An 18,358-nucleotide genomic window follows, 5' to 3' on the forward strand; every position below is an offset into this window, starting at 1 on the left:
TGTATTCTTTGGGAATCAAACACGTGACCATTTACTGTTTAAGCTATGGGAACTAAATATTAAACCTTACAGGAATTTCTCACATATTTACAGTTATATATGTAAACATAACATTATAAATTCACGGGCGCAGAGCAAGTAGAAATCTAGCCTTACTGGGCAAGCAGAAAAAAGTTTAGGAAGGGTTTAAGACCGCCCCAGTCTTGTAGTTGACTTTTGTTTTGCAATTATAGGGCATGATCTTCCCGGCATTGCTGATTCTCTCTAGACAGCATTTATGGCCAAAATCACACACCCATGTAGGCCTCAGCCCAAGTCAAGAGCGTAATAGTGGTCGTTCACTTATACACTTAAAGTGTGTTCCTGCTCTGACCCGGGCCTGATATTATAGGCAGTGGAGGTTTTCGTCTAGAACTCCCACCTCTGTCTGATTCAAGCTATAGCACAACCCAGCAGGACATGAGAGCGGCCAAGGTTTCCCACAGATGAAGCATGTGTGTGTGTGCGTGTGTGTGTCTGGCAGCTCAGTAGGACTTTGGACGGGCTTACAGATTCTCTGGGGTGGTCCAGTGACTAGACAAGAGTCTGATTTTTATCCCTGTGTGTGACTGTTAGTGTGTGTGTGTGCGTGAAAGGGCAGATTAACAGCCATAGTTCTCAATTCGCTTTGGCCAAAACGCAAATTTGCACTGACGTGTATGGGGGGGGGGGGTGGGGGGTCAAAAATGAATGAAATGGACAGGTACAAGAAAAGAATAAAGAATGAAAAAAAAATAAGAGTGAAAAAGAATGGCAAGGCAGAATTAATGCTTCATACTAATTTTTTCAAATCTGTGTGTACATGTTTTTTCAGGTTCAAATTTTGTAACTAGGAAGATCAGTCGCTCTGTGGCAAAGATCCATCTTGGGCAGTTGCAGTGCTTCAGTCTGGGCAATCTGGACTCCAAGAGAGACTGGGGCCATGCCAAAGATTATGTGGAGGTACTGGAACACACTCACACATTTGGTTCAATTCTGTTGAGGACGTACATACTGTATACACACAAAATGTTTTCTTCCATAGTACATGTTGTACCAACCCATTGCCCCGCTGTCTCTATGAGAGTGAACACTACATTGATATTTCAGCCCTGTATTTTGTTTTAAAAATGTTAGGCCACTTTCAGAACTCTGAAACATCTACACCAATGCTGGTTTAGAATCACTTTAAACAGTTATTTTAACTTAATAATATTGATAATCAGCATACTCTTTGAGTATACGTTTGAACTAAAAAAAAAATAAATAATATATATATATATATATATATATATATATATATATATATATATATATATATATATTACATGTACATTATATATATTATTATATACATTTAATTATTGTTTTTATTAATTTATATTATAATTAGTATTGATTATGTAAAATCTGATGAACCATGAAATCTCCATAAAATTATCTATATCGTAGGAAAAATTGTGCTAATGCTTTCTATTAGTTGCATTGCAACAACAAAATTATTTGAAATATGAGGTAGGTTTTTTTTTTTTTTTACTTACTTGCCCTACTTTAAAAAGCATAGTTGCGTGTGAGATTTCTTTGCATCTGGGCTGCTGGATTGCATAATTACTTTCTTGTTCTCTGTTTATTTTTTTGTTACTGTTGATGCAATGTGCATTCCTGTTTAATGGTGTGTCTGGGTTCTTAGTTATTAGTTTTTGCAAGCATTTCTTTTTGTGGTAATGACAGATACAAAGTGAACATCAATTTCGGTGTCTTCTGTTACTATTTTTTTCTTTAAGAAAGGGATCCATTGGTCACATGTTGTTGCTCCATAAACATGTCAACATGTCAGCCAGCTGGCTATGATGAAGATCCCAAAGTTCCTGATAAACTGAATTCCCAGAATGAGAGCAACAGTGCATGAAATCATCAGCATCCTATTGACAAATTATTATTTCTCCTTTAGTGGAGTTGCAGTTTGCAACTATACTTTTGCTATTGCTGTCTGTTTATGCTGTTGCCATCTAAAATTAGTTTTACCTATTAAATCAAGCCCAACAAGGATCCCAAAGCAACTTAAAGGGGTACTCTACTCTAAAATGAAAATTTTGTTGTTAATCATTTACCCCCATGTCGTTCCAAACCCATAAAAGCTTAGTTTGTCTTCAGAACACAATTTAAGATATTTTGGATGAAAACCTGGAGTGTCAAGTAAAACACTTCAAGTGTCAAGGTCCATAAAATGTTTGAAAAGTCATCGTCAGAATACTCCATCTGCCACTTCTTGTAAGCGAAGAAAACAAAAATGACGACTTTATTCGATAATTCCTTTGTCAACTGTCTCCTCTGTGTCACTCCATATCACAGTGCTGCGTATACTCTTCTGTGTCCTCCGTGCCACAAGGATGCGCTGTTTTATTTCAAATCAAAGGTAAATACACATAGAAACAGCACATCCTTGTGGTGCGGAGGACACTGAAGGGCATACATTTTTTCGATTACAAAACGTGTTCCCGTCACAACATATAACCCAGATTGCACGTCTGATGGCAGTCACTTATTTTCTTGCCAGTCTATAGGACAGTCTCAAGCCTCCAGGTTTTCATCCAAAATATCATGGGGGAATGACATGGGGGTAAGTGATTTAATAACAATTTTCATTTTGGGGTGGAGTAACCCTTTAATTGGTATTAGATTATGAAAATAAATGTTTCTCAATCATATTATCATGGTTTCTGAAGGATCATGTAACACAGAAGGTTCAGCTTTGCCATGGCAGGAATAAATTATATTTAAAATATATATATTGAATTCAAAACCAGTTATTTTAAGTTGTAATAATAGTTCACAATTATAAATATTACAGGGTTTACTCTTACGTTTTTTTTTTGTTTTTGTTTGTGAGCCAAAGTGTCGTCTTTCAAACACATTTCAAAATGTAAGCTCTGAGAGTTTTGGAGACTTTGATTTGCACAGCTGTCAAGGAATTTTGTATATATCTTACAAAATTTGATAAAATCATGTCTACTGTTTAAATGAAATCTAGAAACAAGTTTGTTCATCAGTTTGACTGAGTGTAAAATTCTATGTTACAACTATTACGAGAACTATTTATAACTATATATTCAGTTTGGTCTGCCATATGTAATATGTGTATTTTGACCTTGCACTTTCTTTTCAATTTGCTTGTAATTACCCTCTGAGTGCACAGCCGTGCTGTCGTGTTTATCCTGGATTAGAGAGACCTGTGTTCCTTTAGATTTTTGCCAGAGTGGTTTAGGTTTGTGTGTGTGTGCATGCATGTGTGAGCTGCTCCAGGTTTCCTGTGGGAACGCTGGTATTCCAGGCGGCTGAATCATGCAGCCAGGTTTATGTGGCTCAGGACTGGGGCAGATTTCGGGAAATGGGACCAAAGCTGTGAGCGTGTGTATATTTGTGAGAGTTGTGCGTGTGTGTGGAGATGGAGTAGATCAGCGCGGTTAGCTATAGAAACAGTCCATGGATTCTACGCCGTGTATTTTACCTTCAGGCAAAGTACAAAAATGTAAAAATCCTCTGTCTGATCCATAGGTTTAGATTTTTCCATACAGACAGTGTGTCAGTCATCTTTTGTTCGCACTGTTGATTTCCGTCCTGCACCTCTTGAAGGCCTCAACTCCACGATTCTTCCTCACGCTATTCCAGTCTTTGTGAAATCTTTAGTGAGAGTCATGTTTGAAAGAGTGAGTTTGTTGCAGTACACCATGTAGATGTGTTTTTTAACAAGTCAAGTGCCATCAGTCACTATTATTGTTTTTAACTTGTATAGCATTTGAACTCGTCTATGCAGTACTATTTAGCAGTAATGCATTAAATCGACCAAAGTTACAGTTAAAGACATTTAAATTGTTTTCATGTTTCATGTTCTTTTGAACTTGATCCTGAAAAAAAAAAAAATTTAGTAGCACAGCTGTTTTTATCATAATAAATAATTACGCTCCAAATAATAATATTTTCATGCTTTCTAAAGGATCATGACACTGAAGACTAATGACTGCTAAAAATTCTATTCACAGGAATAAATATATATATATATATTTTTAATATACATTAAATTAAGAGGACAGCTCATTTAAATTGTAATAATATTTCAGAGTATTACTCTTTATTCTGTATTTTTGATCAAATAAATGCAGCCTTGCTAAGCATAAAAGACTTTTATCATAAACATTAATAACAGCTCAAACTTTTGAACGGTAGTTTATGTGAGATCTTTTTTTCTGTGCATGTCTGTGCTTTTTATTTAGAAGCGCACAGATAGGACTCCATGTGGTCGAAGCAGTGGGAGATCAACACTGTATGTTTGTGTAAACTCTTGAACCCGCGCACAGATTTAATTGGTTCACTGTTTGTATGACTTAATAAGCTGTTTGAAGCTTGAAGCTTTATAGTTTTATGAAATTCAGACTTCAGGCCTCCACTAAAAACATACATAAAATCAGGGCGCAAATGAAGTGAAGTTCAAAGATTCCTGTGAAAACACACAGGCTGAGCTGATAGCGCGAAACTCTCAACGGGGTCTTAGAGGTTGGTGATGTTTTTGTTATGTTTAGATGATTTCACCTCAGATCGCTTTGTTTCTCCAGCAACAAAATGATTTTTGTCCTCGTTCTCACCTCATGCATCCATCCGCACCACCGACCAATCGCGTACTAACGAGAGCTTGGAGATTAATCATGCTGGTCTTTATGAGAACCTGACGGCCAATCATATCACTCATTAGCTCTGTGACCAACTGTACCTGCAGTGACCCGTCACTGCGAGAGACTCTTATTTCATGGCCGTAATGCTCTGTGTGAAGACTGCATCGGATTTTCCAATAAGATTGTTTTCATAGGAGACTGGGAAACCAGCTGGAACTTTTTGACCAATAGGAGTTTCTCGTGTTGTAGCACACACACACACACACACACACACACACACACACAGTCTTTGGGTTTTAATGTGTTATGGGGACTTTCCATAAAAATATTTGTACAAACTAAATTCTGTCACCTAACCCTTCCCATAAACCTAACAAAATCATTATACATTTTTATATTAAAAAAGAAAAAATAATAATAATTTAGTGTGATTTCAAATCCATTATTCTCATTATTAGGACCCAAAAATTGTAACATTTGGTCCTCACAATGTAAAGGTTTTCCTGGGCCACACAAACACACACTTGCATCATACTTGCAAATGTAATAATATTACTACATTTCTATTTAAAAAAAAATGCTGTTGTTTTGAACTGCCTCTTATTAATTAATCAACTTTTGCATCATAGTAATAAATTGTAATATATTATAATATTTTTTATGATATTATGTTTTATTTAAATAAATGCAGCCTTTTTTAGAAATAGATGCATAATATATAAATAAATAAATGTGTGTCTATCTATCTATCTATCTATCTATCTATATATATATATATACATAAGTCATAAAAAATGTTTAATTCCATTATCCTCTGTCTAAATCTTGATTGAATTGAGTTTGCTTACTGACTGAATCAATCTTAGCTAATGACTTGCTTGTTGACCGATTGATCGGTTATTATAAAAAGTTATAATGTCTGACTCAAAATAGACTGACTATGAAAGTGTAGTTAAAAGAAACATATCAGCAACAGTTGTACTGTAATAATGTTGAAAATATATAATTAGTAATACTTTTTTTATATGATTTATTATCATTTAAAAAAAAATAATAATAATTACTATATATTTTTTCTTAGTAAAGCCAAAGTCCAGTAGTAAATGCTCTAATGTCTGTGTGAGTCGGGTATGTTTTGTGATAGGCGGTTGGTGGGATTTGGTGCTCTTGAGGGGTGTTTGGTATGAAGTGGCTGGTTTTGTGTGTGTGTGGGTTCTTTTTTTTTGGGTGGGGGTAGGAGTTGGGGGCCTTAAACTCCAGTGGCCAGCATCCAGTAGAATAAATAAACACAGCTGCAAGCTGAGACCACCTTAATGTTGGTGTGTGTGTGTGTGTGTGTGTGTGTGTGTGTACTGGTATATATGGTTTATGAAGACACAAATGTGTATAATGACATGCGTACTACAATGTAAACATGGTTTATGCGGAAACTTCCTCTGTCCCTGTAAAACAAAAGGCTTAAAAAACAAAGTATAAAAAATACAGTTTGTACAGTATAAAAAACACTGCACCTATGGAGAGTCCCCGTAAACCACAAATGCAAGTATGAGTATGCCTGTGTGTGTGTGTGTGCACGTTGAATCCCTATTTTCATGGAGAACTACAATCTTTAAAACCTGCTAACACACAGATACACTTACACACATACACAAGATGTAAGGTGATCTAGGGAAAGGGCTGATTTTAAGGTTGATTTAGCAGAGCATTTAACACGGGGCATTCCTGAACTTGTGTAAAGCTCTCTGTGCTGAGACAAGGTCATACGTGTCTGTGAGCAACTATTAGACTCCTCGATGTGTGTGAGACATGGCTTTGTGATGATGAATGTGGGTTTATTCCACTGTAAGACGTGTGTGTGTGTGTGTGTGTGTGTGTGTGGCAGCTGGCTGTCTGTGTGATTGACATGGCTGAGCTCTTCCCCGCTGTGTTGAGGATGAAAGCAGATGCTCTCATTTCGTTCTCTCCCTTTTTTTCTCCCGTCTCTTCACATGCCCTCTGTAACCAGAATCCTCAACTTTCAGCCTCTCACAGAGCTGAAGATATGAGGGAGAGAGGGAGAGGGCGAGGGGAGATAAGAAAGGGAGGAAAAGAATTATTGAGTGGAGGAGAATCTTAGAAAGTGGATGAAAGAGATGAATTTTATCACATTGTTCTGTTATCATGCCTGTGTTTTGGCAGCGCAGTGCAGAAAATGAACATGCCAATTCAGTCTCAGCGAGTTAAGAAGCTTTCTGTTGCTCATATACATTCAGTCTGTCAGGGTGTTTTTATCTTTTTAGTGGCTTTGTTCCAAAACCTAGTGAGCTGACTACAGAAGCAGTATTTGAAGACATCTTAGGCATGTTCCCAACTCGAAGCCTGTTACAAATGGTTGGTTTCTTAAACGTGATTCATCCTAAAACACTGATTTTTGTTTTAATTCTGAGGCATTTAGGGGCAGGAATCAACAGGGATGGCTATTATATCACGAGAACGAGGCCATGAAAAATACTCTGTGTAATTGTTAGTATTTCAAAATTCTGATATATGATTTATTTTAATAAAATACTTTTACTGTAATACTTTTTTCCCCATAAATATTAACGTGAAAAACATTGATTCTTGACATTAGAATATTGTCAAGATGTTGTCATTGACATCTTGACTGATTCTTCACATTAGAATATCAGTAATCTCAGAATGCAATGTGACAAGTTCAGTTAAAACATAAATGGAAATATTAAAGTCATTTTTAATATTAAATGGTTTTTTTTTTGTCTTTTATGTTCACCAAGGCTGCATTTTATTTGATCAAAAATACATTTGAGTTTATTTTAAAATGTTATTTATTCCTGTGTTGGCAAAGCTGAATTTTCAGCAGCCATAACTCCAGTCTTTCAGTGTCACGTGATGCTTCAGAAATCATTCTAATATGCAGATTTTCCTTCTAAAGAAACATTTCACATGCACGGTTAAAAACAGTTTCTTTTCAGTATGTTAATAGATGGACTGGAGTTGTTTGGATTAGTGCTTAATATGTTTCTGGAAACCGTAATGCGTTATTTTTTAGGATTATTTGAATAGAAAATGTAACAGAATAACATTTATTTGAAATAAAAAAAGTAAAATAAAAAAAATCTTTTCTATCTTAGTGACCCCAGAATTCTATACAATAAAATTGTCAAATGTAAGTGAAATTTAAAATGCATTATTTGTTTTAGTTGTTTATCATTAAGCTTATCTACTTCATAATTAGTTTAGCAACATGCTAACGTCATACTCTTAATTACCGTGTCCTGTGCAGAGTGCTATTTGTGTACTGCCCTTCTGCCTATGTAGAGTGTTCCAAATCGGTCATTTCTGAGGTTCCATTACAGTTAGAACGCTGCCTACGTAGGCGGTGGGCAGAGAGACAGCTCACTAGGTTTTGAAACAAACCTTGCGTCTCTCTTTCTACTTTTGCACACACGCACAGTTTCCTTTGGATTTAATGGCTCCAGGGACGTATCCAGTCGAATGGTCTGCAGTCTGCTCATTCTCTGGAATAGATATGAAGACTCGCCACGTCCATAATGCTGTATATGTAATATCAGGCTCCCTCAGCTAACGTCTGTTTTCTCTTAGTGTGGAGTCACACCCACACGATCTCCAACCCAGACCTGGCTGACCCCTCCGTCACCTCTCACCTTGTCTTTTCTCACTGAGTTACAGACCTCCTATGTCGCTCCATTTTCTGTCCATTTCATTCTTCTCTTGCGTAGTCAGCAGCCGAAGTCTGTCATTACAGTGGAGACACTCACACACGTACACACACACACACACACATGCATATTTATTCACACTCCATCATTCAGCAGAGTCACATATTTCCCCTGACAGCTTCTATATTAAGCACCCGAGTTTTTGTCTTTTGCAACATTGAGACCAAATAAGTAAATCTAACCCTCTGTTGACTCACCACAGAAAGTAACGAGGGTTGTGTGTGTGTGTGCGTGTGTGTTAGGCCATTCATGACTGTGTACCATGGTTTGCAACAGCCCACATTTTCCCACTTTCCTCAAAGTTAGCACACCAGTTTTCCACACGGCCGGGTAGAACCGTAACACAACATTACCGCAACGTTAATCCTCACAAAAAAGCTGTGTTAAAGTTTCTGTGTGTTTGCTTTGTGTTCGCTGTTAAACAGAGTACTACAGTTGGGCTCTGACGGCAGATTGTAATAATACACACTGCTGTGACTACAGTTAAAGGACTGTTTGAACCAAAACTTAAATTCTGTCGTTGTTTTCAAACCCTTGCTCTTCTATGGAACAGAAAAGAAGACATTTTGTTTTCTGCCTGCACAATGAAAGTTAGTGGGGTCTAAATGCTCATGTTTTGACCCCATTGACCTTCATTGGATGAAAAGAAAGACAATGGTTTGGCATGACATCTGTTAAGTCTACATGAGTTTTAAAATAATTACTTCATATTTGTTCTTGGGGTTTTGGTTAGCGCCGATGACAGTCATTTTCATAATGTGTGCCTGTATCATTGTCAAGGGAATTAATTCTACATTATAATGACAAAAAAGTTACTTGAAACGTGTTTAAAGAAATCGAGTGCCACAGCAGTGCAGGTGTGAGTGTGTGTTTGTGTGTGAGACTTCAGACTCGAGACTCAAGACAGACCTTGTTTGTCCATTAGAGCGTGAGAGGAAGTCCAGACCGCACCGTTTGAAGTGATGCAAAGTTCTGGTGTGTAAATGTGTGTGTTTGTGAGTTGCATTTACTTACTGGAAATGAAAAGATCCCACATCTGTCACGTTATTCCACTCATAAATAATTCATATTTGCTCTCTGTCTCTCTCTCTCTCTCTTTTTTATGCTTCTGTCTTCGGTTCTGTCCAGTAAAGTTGACAGATGTTTCTCTATCTGTCACACCTGTTTTATGATTTATTTATCCAGAGTCACACGTGCGCACACGCTTTTTTTTATATCTGTCATGTATTATTAATAAGCAGGAAAGACCATTTATGCAGTACATTATTAGGTGGAAAATTATTAGCGCACACAGGCACTTTTCTTTTGTAATGTTGGGGTTTGCCAGTAAAAACAACGGTTGTTAGGGCAGCATATGTCACATGGACACACACACACTCTAAGTCACTCTTTCTGAGTTATGCTTTAAAAAGACTGGGGAAGAAGTGACACAGAAGAGAGATCCTGTGTGTGTCTGTGGTCAAGAGAAAGAGACCGTTTGCCAAATGGCATCTGTATGCAGAGAACAGTGTACCACTGTAACGCATCATTTCAGAAACACTGAAGGAACATAGTGTGTGTGTTTGTGTGTGTGTGTGCTGAGCTGATGACCTGTCCTCTGTTGAGAAAGGAGGATAAGTGCACTGCTTACTGCGTATATGAAGCATATACTACATACTACTTTTTAAATAGTATATGTAATTAGTTTATAAAGTAGTATTTATGAATACTATTTTCTTTATAAACAATGTGTTATATAGTCTACCATTCAAAAGTTTTGTCCGCAAGTTTAAAAAAAAATATATATAATACTACTAATTAGGGGTGGGCGATATCTCGATATTTAAAATATATCGAGATATTTTTTAAACACGATATGGATTTTGACATATCGTATATATCGATATGTTGTTTATATTTAATTCTGATTCCGCCACTTTGCTTCTTTGCCTTCTCTGTGCTTTCCTCGCCCCCGCTCGCTCGCCCCCGCCTCCTTGCTTTTGTCCCCACTCCCTTCGCGTGTATAGAACTAGTCTAAAAAACAAAGTCTAAAAACAAAAGGAAAACTGGCTCCATTATATGGAGATACTTTGGTTTTAAGGCGTAGGACGAACAGAAGGCAGATGTCTAACGTAGGGCCCAATGATTTCCGCGATGCAGAAAACGCGGACGGAATCCAGTCATAAAAACGGTATTTACAGTTAAACGCGGAATGTCACGGAATTGGTTAAATTTTGAATGAATTATCAAAAGTAGGTCATGCACTTAAATCAAATCGCAATATAGACTAATATCTGCAAATATTAACCCAGAAAAGTCTATTTAAATATGAATCCTGCATGTTCTGCGTGTCTGTGTTAACGAATGGAGCAGAAGCGCGTCTTCATTCATTAAACACACGGAAGCGCGTGATGTTCGCGCTGATTTCAGCGTCTTTCCTCTCACTGATAAAGATGTGAACACATGAGGAACATCTCCAGAACTGAACGAGAGTCACTTCATGAGCATCTGACCATTTGATTTGAGTAAAATTAGCTCATATCACATCATAGACTGTAGTATTACATACACAGAACTGTAAAGGTAAACCCGTCAAAATAAAAGTATTTGGCAGAAATATTTTAATATTGTTCAGCAGAATGTACATAGCCCACTACTACTATTATTAAAATGAAATGAACATATTTTTTTAAGGAATAATCACACAACATTTCTTCCATGTTTTATTTTTAATAGTAAATCCCCTTTGTTTACCAAAAAATAAAGTTTGCTTAATTTTAAATAATTAAAAGATAAATTAAATAAATGTTTTATGCCTTCATTTGACAACCAGAAAAATGTAAATACACAGAATTTCTGAAGGGAAAAAATTTCACATAAGGCTATTTTAAGATTTTTTTAAACTAATTAAGTTGTTTTTATGCATTTAAATAATTACACATGCTAAAACACAGAATTAGGTAACAATAAAGCATATGGTGAAGAAAAAAAATAAAACGTTTCATAGGGCCCTAAACATGTAATATTTGGCATATTTGTTTTTGCAGTAGTTTTAGGGGGGTTATTTTTCCTGTAAAGATATCGAGATATATATCGCATATCGAGATATAGCAAAATATATCGAGATATATTTTTTGCTCCATATCGCCCAGCCCTACTACTAATAATATTATTTTAAGTCTGAAAGGATGCATTAAACTTTTTAAAAAGTACAGTAAAGGCATATGATGTTGCATTTTTTTTCTTTTTCAAATAAATCCTGTTCCTTTGAACTTTCTAATATAGTATCTTGAAGTATCTTGTATTAGTATCTTGATTAGTATCATATTATATTGAAGAAAACTGTATCAAGGCTCCACAAAAATAATTAGGCAGCACAACTGTTTTTCAAAATTGAAATTAGCACCAAATCAACATATTAGAAAGTCTGTGGGATCATGTGACACTGAAGACTATAATAGCTGCTGAATATTAAGCTGTCGTCACATCAATAAATTACATTTGAACATATATGAAAATAGTAAAAAAGGTTGTTCTAAATTGTAAAAATATTTCAGAATATTACATATTATTACTGTGTTTTATTAATCAAATTAAATGCAGCAATGGCATATGATATATGATATGATATGATATGATATGATATGATATGATGACTAAAGAAATACCAAAACAACGTGTGTGTGTTACCCAGAGCTGTGTGCAGGTGTGTAATTTGTATAATCTGGTGAATAAATGTAGTATGTAATAATTCCTGTAGTAGCTCCTGTCGATCAGCCCACACTCACGAAACAGGAGAGCTCAGCTTTCTCCTTTGAGAGTGTGTATGTGCTGTCCACATTTACACAGTCTGCTGTTGGGTCATCAGTCAGCTGTGGTAATCTTTGTGATGACAGCCGCTGGCTTTAGCAAAGAATAGAGTTTCCATAGCAATACGTGACCATGTTAGCTATTTATCCCGAAATCTGACGGTCATCAAACCACAGTGTCATGTAGGAGGAGGGAGACTTGTGGAGCCTCGGCATGCTGTGTGTGTATTTGCGTTCGTGTGTGTAAATGTGTTTGTGCGCAAATGTATTTAGACATGTGGGTAATATCATTTCTCTGCTGTCTGTCTGTCAGTGTGCCCGCCTTGAGAATTCAAAAGCATCTCTTCGGTGATCACAGGCTAACTGGCCATCCTTTGAGTGCCCGTGTGTGTATGTAAGGAGGTGATAAGTGACTTAATGAGTTTTCTTACCTTCTCACCCGCTGTATCTAATGGAGCATCTCACACTCTTAACTGACATGTTTTAAATGATGCTTTCAGGACCCCATCATCTTTCGTCACTTTTGTGCATGCATGTAGATTGTTAGGAGTTTGTTGCACGTCTGAGTTCAATAGTCCTCGTGGAGATGCTTGGGAAGTGAACATGACAGCCTTACTATATGTGCATGCACACAAACACGCATTCATACACGTATGTCCTTATCCAACCCCATCTGACCTGGCCGATCCAGTCACCTCCTCATCTGGTTCTGCTTTGCCCCTCCCTTAGGGCCAGGAAATAGTTGAAGAGCCATGCGTTTCCCTGGGGCCACATTTCACAGGTGCACCACTGTTTGTCTCTTGCCTTTTACATATGTCTTAAATAATAGAAATAACAAATATGGCCCTACCCAGGGAGAAACAGGACCCACTCTGAGCTCCACGCAGACCCCTGAACCTCCACGTTCAATCCATGCACACACATTTACTTCTGCACATCTGTCTGTCTGTCTGTCCATCTATATTATTTGTATAGCTTTCTCTCTGTCCTTCTGATTCTATCTGTCTGTGTCTGTATGTGTATCTCTCTATTCATTTGCCTTCCTAGCTGTTTCTGTTCTCTCGATCAATTTGTCCTTGTAGTTCTATCTGTTTATCCATCTATCTGTCTTATCTCTCTAGACATTTGTCTGTCTGTCTCTCGATTCATTTATTCATGTAATTCTCTCTATCTATCGATCTATTCAGATGAGTAGATTACTTACAAATTACAGATTACATAATGAAAAATGTAGTTAGTTACGTAATCAGGTTACTTATTTTAGGTAATCTATTCTGACTACTTTTGAAATTACTTTTTTTTGTTTACCATTTAAATGTAGCATGATATATATTTAAAAAAAATGTACATCAAAAACTGCAGTAGGAACTGCAGTGTTTAAATTGATAAAAAGCTTATGATTCAATTATAAAAATGTGACATCAATTAATTAAACCCTTCTTATTGAAATATTAACTTCCTTAGAGAACAGCTGTTTGTTTCATACATGGTCTAATTATATAAGGGGTGTTTTCCCCTAAATTCAGAAGCTTGGTTTGTATATTGTAATTTCAGAATTTGTGAACACGGTTTATTCTTAATGGTATGACACACAGCGGGATTTTTAGAGAGGAAAATTTAAAAGAAGAATTAGGCAGAATAAATAATAAAGAATTTAAATAATTCATTGCCATTGTGTAAATAATATGTAATCACGTAATCCTTAAAGTAACCGTTATCTGATTGTGAGCATTATAAAATCTTAATACTGTAATTACAAGTACTTTTTGGAATCTGATTACATAATCCAGATAACATGTAATCAGTCACCCTGCTCTGGCTGTCTGTTTGTTTGTTTTAGTTTTTTGATCTTTGTATAATATCATACAATTTATTTATTTATTTATTTTTTTAGAAGTGCGCATGTGTGCACGCACACACAGACATTGAATGAAAAGCAGTTCATCCACAGACACACACACACACACACACACACTGGCCATGATGCACAGTAGTTTGAAGGGTCTGGTGGAGCCAGTGAAACTAGAGTACTATTTCATGTCACATTTAAACATCTTAATGACACTGCAGTCTGCCATGCACCCCCCGCATTAATCATCTCTGCACTCTTACGTTACACACACACACACTCATGCAGTATCCAGATGTGCGCGCTGATGCATTTGATTGGATAATAGGCTTGGAGGGACTGTTTAATGGTCAAAGTTTCTGCTTTAGGATTTAGGGGTGAAAGGTCAAACACTGCTCTGCCCATTAAACCTGCCCGGTGGGTGTTGGGATGTGGGTGTGCGCTTGGGTGGGTGGCAGGGTCCTCGATTACTTGTAAATTCACCCACAGAGCAGGTTAAAGAACCCCTATTTTATTACACAATTAAACATTTTCATAGTTTGTAGCTTTACAGTCCACCACACTCTGTATTTCTCTCTCATAATCCTTTGCCATATTGATTTAATATCATATCATATTATATTTGAACTGCCAAAAATTAGGTTCATGCGATATGAATACTCTCATGCACATACATAATCTGGACATGATCAGATATGACATGAGGGAAGTAGAATGTTGTTTTTCTGTGGGTTTTTTGGGATGTTGACTAATATGTCCCTCTTCTAGAGGAAGATAAAGTAGTTATTCAATCACAGTTTGACAGGAGTGTAGTCACGCCAGTACACTTCATTATTGTGTAAAAGTGTGTGATCGAGAGGGAGCGAGGCAGTGAGAGAATGCTAACATTTGTGTAAATGGCCTGAATGGTTCCTCTGTTTAAATCTCAGGAAATCAGTAGAGACTGGCTGCTTGACTGAGTGAGTGCTTCCTGTCTCTACAGGAAGTGCTGGCTTTTAGAAGGAGGAGAGGTCATTTAGAACAAGAGTGTGAGTGTTTGTGTGAATGTGTTATCTCGATATCTGTGTGTGTGTGTGTGTATATATATATGAGCTATGGGGGAGTGGGGTAAGCTAAGCCACATTTCACTTAAGCTGTTCTCTAGGCAAGAAGGAAGAGGCAAAACTTGCATAGCTAATTAAAGTTCAGGATGTCTGCTTTCAACATGAAATTTGAAGAAAGCTTATAACAAAGGGCCATATAATTTCTCTAAAGTCAAGTCACACAACCTGCCCCCTGTGAGGGGTAAGCACTGTTTTTTCATAGGATAAATATGAAGATAAAGACAATTCAATTTTTTTTTTTAAATCATAATCACCTTTCCAAAATTTAGCTTGCAGTTAATTCATATTTTTATAAACCAACCAGGTAGAAGTTTTCATATTTAGAATTTCAATGTAGTGAAACATTTCTTTATCAGTTTGTTACAATGTTTGTTATTAGTTCAAGTATTTTTAATAGTATTTTCTGCATTTGGAGTTTAAGCTCTGTATAACCATTGCTTGACCCGCTGCAAAAGTTTTTTATTTGGGGAGGTTATTATTTCGTGGATTACCTTTAAATGATTTATACATTTTCAACATGCATAATATATATTTTTAGACCTGATTACATTTGCATTGACAGAAAATTATTTTTACTTGCCATAGAAAATATTTACTTTGCAAATGCAGTTTTATTAATCACAGGCAGCTGTATTTGATGGCCACTTTTTAAGTAATCACTTGACACAAAATATACACAATTTACCAGATTAAGAGGTGGATAGCCTTTGACACATCTTACCCCACTCTCCCCTTTGTCTCGTCATCATTTACCAGAAAATTTGCAGATGTTTTATTTAATTGCCAAAATTATTTATATTATATTTTTTTATTGCAGAGAATCCATATCTTTTGTGGATTTATTGCATGTTTGTTATCATTAGTTTCTCCATAACTGCTCTGTTCATTATGTTCTGTGGCCTTTTTTTCTTTGCAGTATTTAATCAAAAAGTCATTTGCCTCATTTCAGGCTCGTGCAGCCAAACACAATCAAAACCTGATCACACAAACCATGTGGGGTGTGCAGGAAGCTTGAGCGCGCTCTCCACACACACACACACACACAGCTGGGTCTTGTTATAGTCTTTACAGTAGCTGACTCTCACTCTATGTTATTAGAATTGTGTTGTACTACTGCCGTAGCTCAGAATTTATGCAGTACAGGTGTTGAAGAATCACACACACCATCACGCTCGTGATCTATAGCCTCTGCTATGCGTACAGTCTGGTATTTCTCCCCCTACCCTTCACACACACACACACTGTCTGACTCACACACACCTCCCTGCAGGTTGAACATATCACAGTCTGTCTGGCTGAAATTGCAACACATGATTCTGATTTCAGGGCCTTCAAATCCAATATGAAAAAAATGTATTGCATTATAACTTCATATATTTCTAACTGAAGTCTGTGCGTTCTTGTGCGCACATGTATGTCGCTGCACATTCATGAGGTTGGGTATTTCAGTGTTTGTGTTTGTTTATGTCTCACTAAGTGAATAGAGAGTGGTGGGTTTGTGTGTGTGTGTGTGTTTGTGTTGGTAGATGTGGTATTTCCTTTGCAGGAATGTGAGTTTAAATAGCTCCACAATGTCAGAACATTTCGGCAACAGACTTTCAGCGCTGTGACCAAACTTCCTCTCTTTAGGAATTTTAATGGTTGTTGAGCATTAACAACTATTTTCTGAAAATTCTTAAATCAGAGTTTCAAACCAAAGCTGGAAGGTTCATGTAGTTCGTACCTTTTTGGCAGCCTTTTTTAAATAAACACGTGCCTTGTGGTATTACCGGTTGACTTTAGACATGTTTTCAATGAAAGCGATGATAAAATCATTTCTTTTACATTGCGATCTAAAAGAAAATTGAATATTGTATTTTATTAGGCATACATGAGCTTCTGAGATACACATCCACATATGCGCACGCAGGGAATATAAAATAACTGAATCCCAGCTTTCCATGACCAACAGCGATATAAAAGTGGAGGGTCAAATTTTACCCAGCATTCCTGACACACAACCTCATAGTTCACATACATTCACATTCTCACAAATGGGTATTCATTAAGGACACACAATATATTGGTTTCCAATATAAATAGTAATTAACTGTTATCACAATTTTATTATCATTGTCATCGCCTTATTTTTTTTCCATTTACATATTTCCCCTAAACAACAAAAATTATAAGGTTTTAATTGCTAATTTTATTTTGAAGCGCAATTTTATGGCATCTGAATGGCAAAATAAATATTGGCCATTCTTTTTGTTTTTGACCTTTTAATATAAAAAGAAATAATCATTTGGATCTGAAGATTTCTATATCAGTGCAATCTTCTTTTTTTCTAGTTTATTCTCATCACTCGCACACACACGCACAAACACACATTTTGAGGGATAACCTTGAGGTGTTTTGTAAAACGGTGTGTTTGACACAGATGATTATCTGTAGTAATGGTTAACAGCCGATTCTATTTGATAATGTCCATTTTGTTTAAGTGGCCAGATGCCATCAAACCCACACACACATGCATGTTTCATTATTATCTGTCATCATTTTTGAAGACTTTTTAAAAATGCAGAATCTGACAAAATTAGAGTGAAATATGTTCCTTGTGGTCCACACACACACACACACACACACACACACACACACACACACACACACACTAAGCCGCTACGCTCACATAAACACACCACACATTTCCCTGATGACTCACTTTCACTCCTAAACACTTTTTAATACACACATGATGATCTCAGAGGTGGTCTGCGTGACCCTGGGAATTGTCCGCATATTTAGCGAAAACACCTCCAGAGAAGAGCTCTTTCTTACGGTTTGTTTTGATTCTTTTTAGTTCTCCGATTTCATTGGAGTCCGCAGGAGTCCAGAGCAGCAGCCATACAATGTCTTTTCCCAGGCTAATAAGGTTTTAATTAGGGTTTAAGCTGTATATTTGAAATAGACTGACAAGAGGTTAAACCATCCCAGATCGGGTGAATAACTCCACCCATCCTCCTCAAATGAAATCAGATCTAGTATAGAAGCGCTGCAGATATTAAAGCCGAATTAAACAAACAGGTATCCGAGGTTCAGGCAGTGCTGATCTTTAACAGTTATCAAAACAGCACATTCTGTACATACCTCCACCGCTGCCAGCACCTCGGGCCAAGCGCAAAACACTGACGAGGCTTTTGTCCTCTCTTCCTTA

The 18,358-nt window shown here is 36.7% G+C and overlaps 1 protein-coding gene across 2 annotated transcripts in view; it reads left to right on the forward strand.

The window, feature by feature from the left end:
- The window catches only part of LOC113120935 (GDP-mannose 4,6 dehydratase), a 64,853-nt gene that overhangs the window by 27,892 nt on the left and 18,603 nt on the right, over positions 1–18,358 (forward strand). For both annotated transcript variants that reach the window (XM_026291088.1, XM_026291089.1), the window contains one exon: positions 854–981. In XM_026291088.1, coding sequence (XP_026146873.1) covers positions 854–981 — 128 coding nt within the window. The remainder of the gene's footprint in view (positions 1–853; positions 982–18,358) is intronic.

The sequence above is a fragment of the Carassius auratus genome, chromosome 20 (assembly GCF_003368295.1).
Source record: "Carassius auratus strain Wakin chromosome 20, ASM336829v1, whole genome shotgun sequence".
Classification (NCBI taxonomy): Eukaryota; Metazoa; Chordata; class Actinopteri; order Cypriniformes; family Cyprinidae; genus Carassius; species Carassius auratus.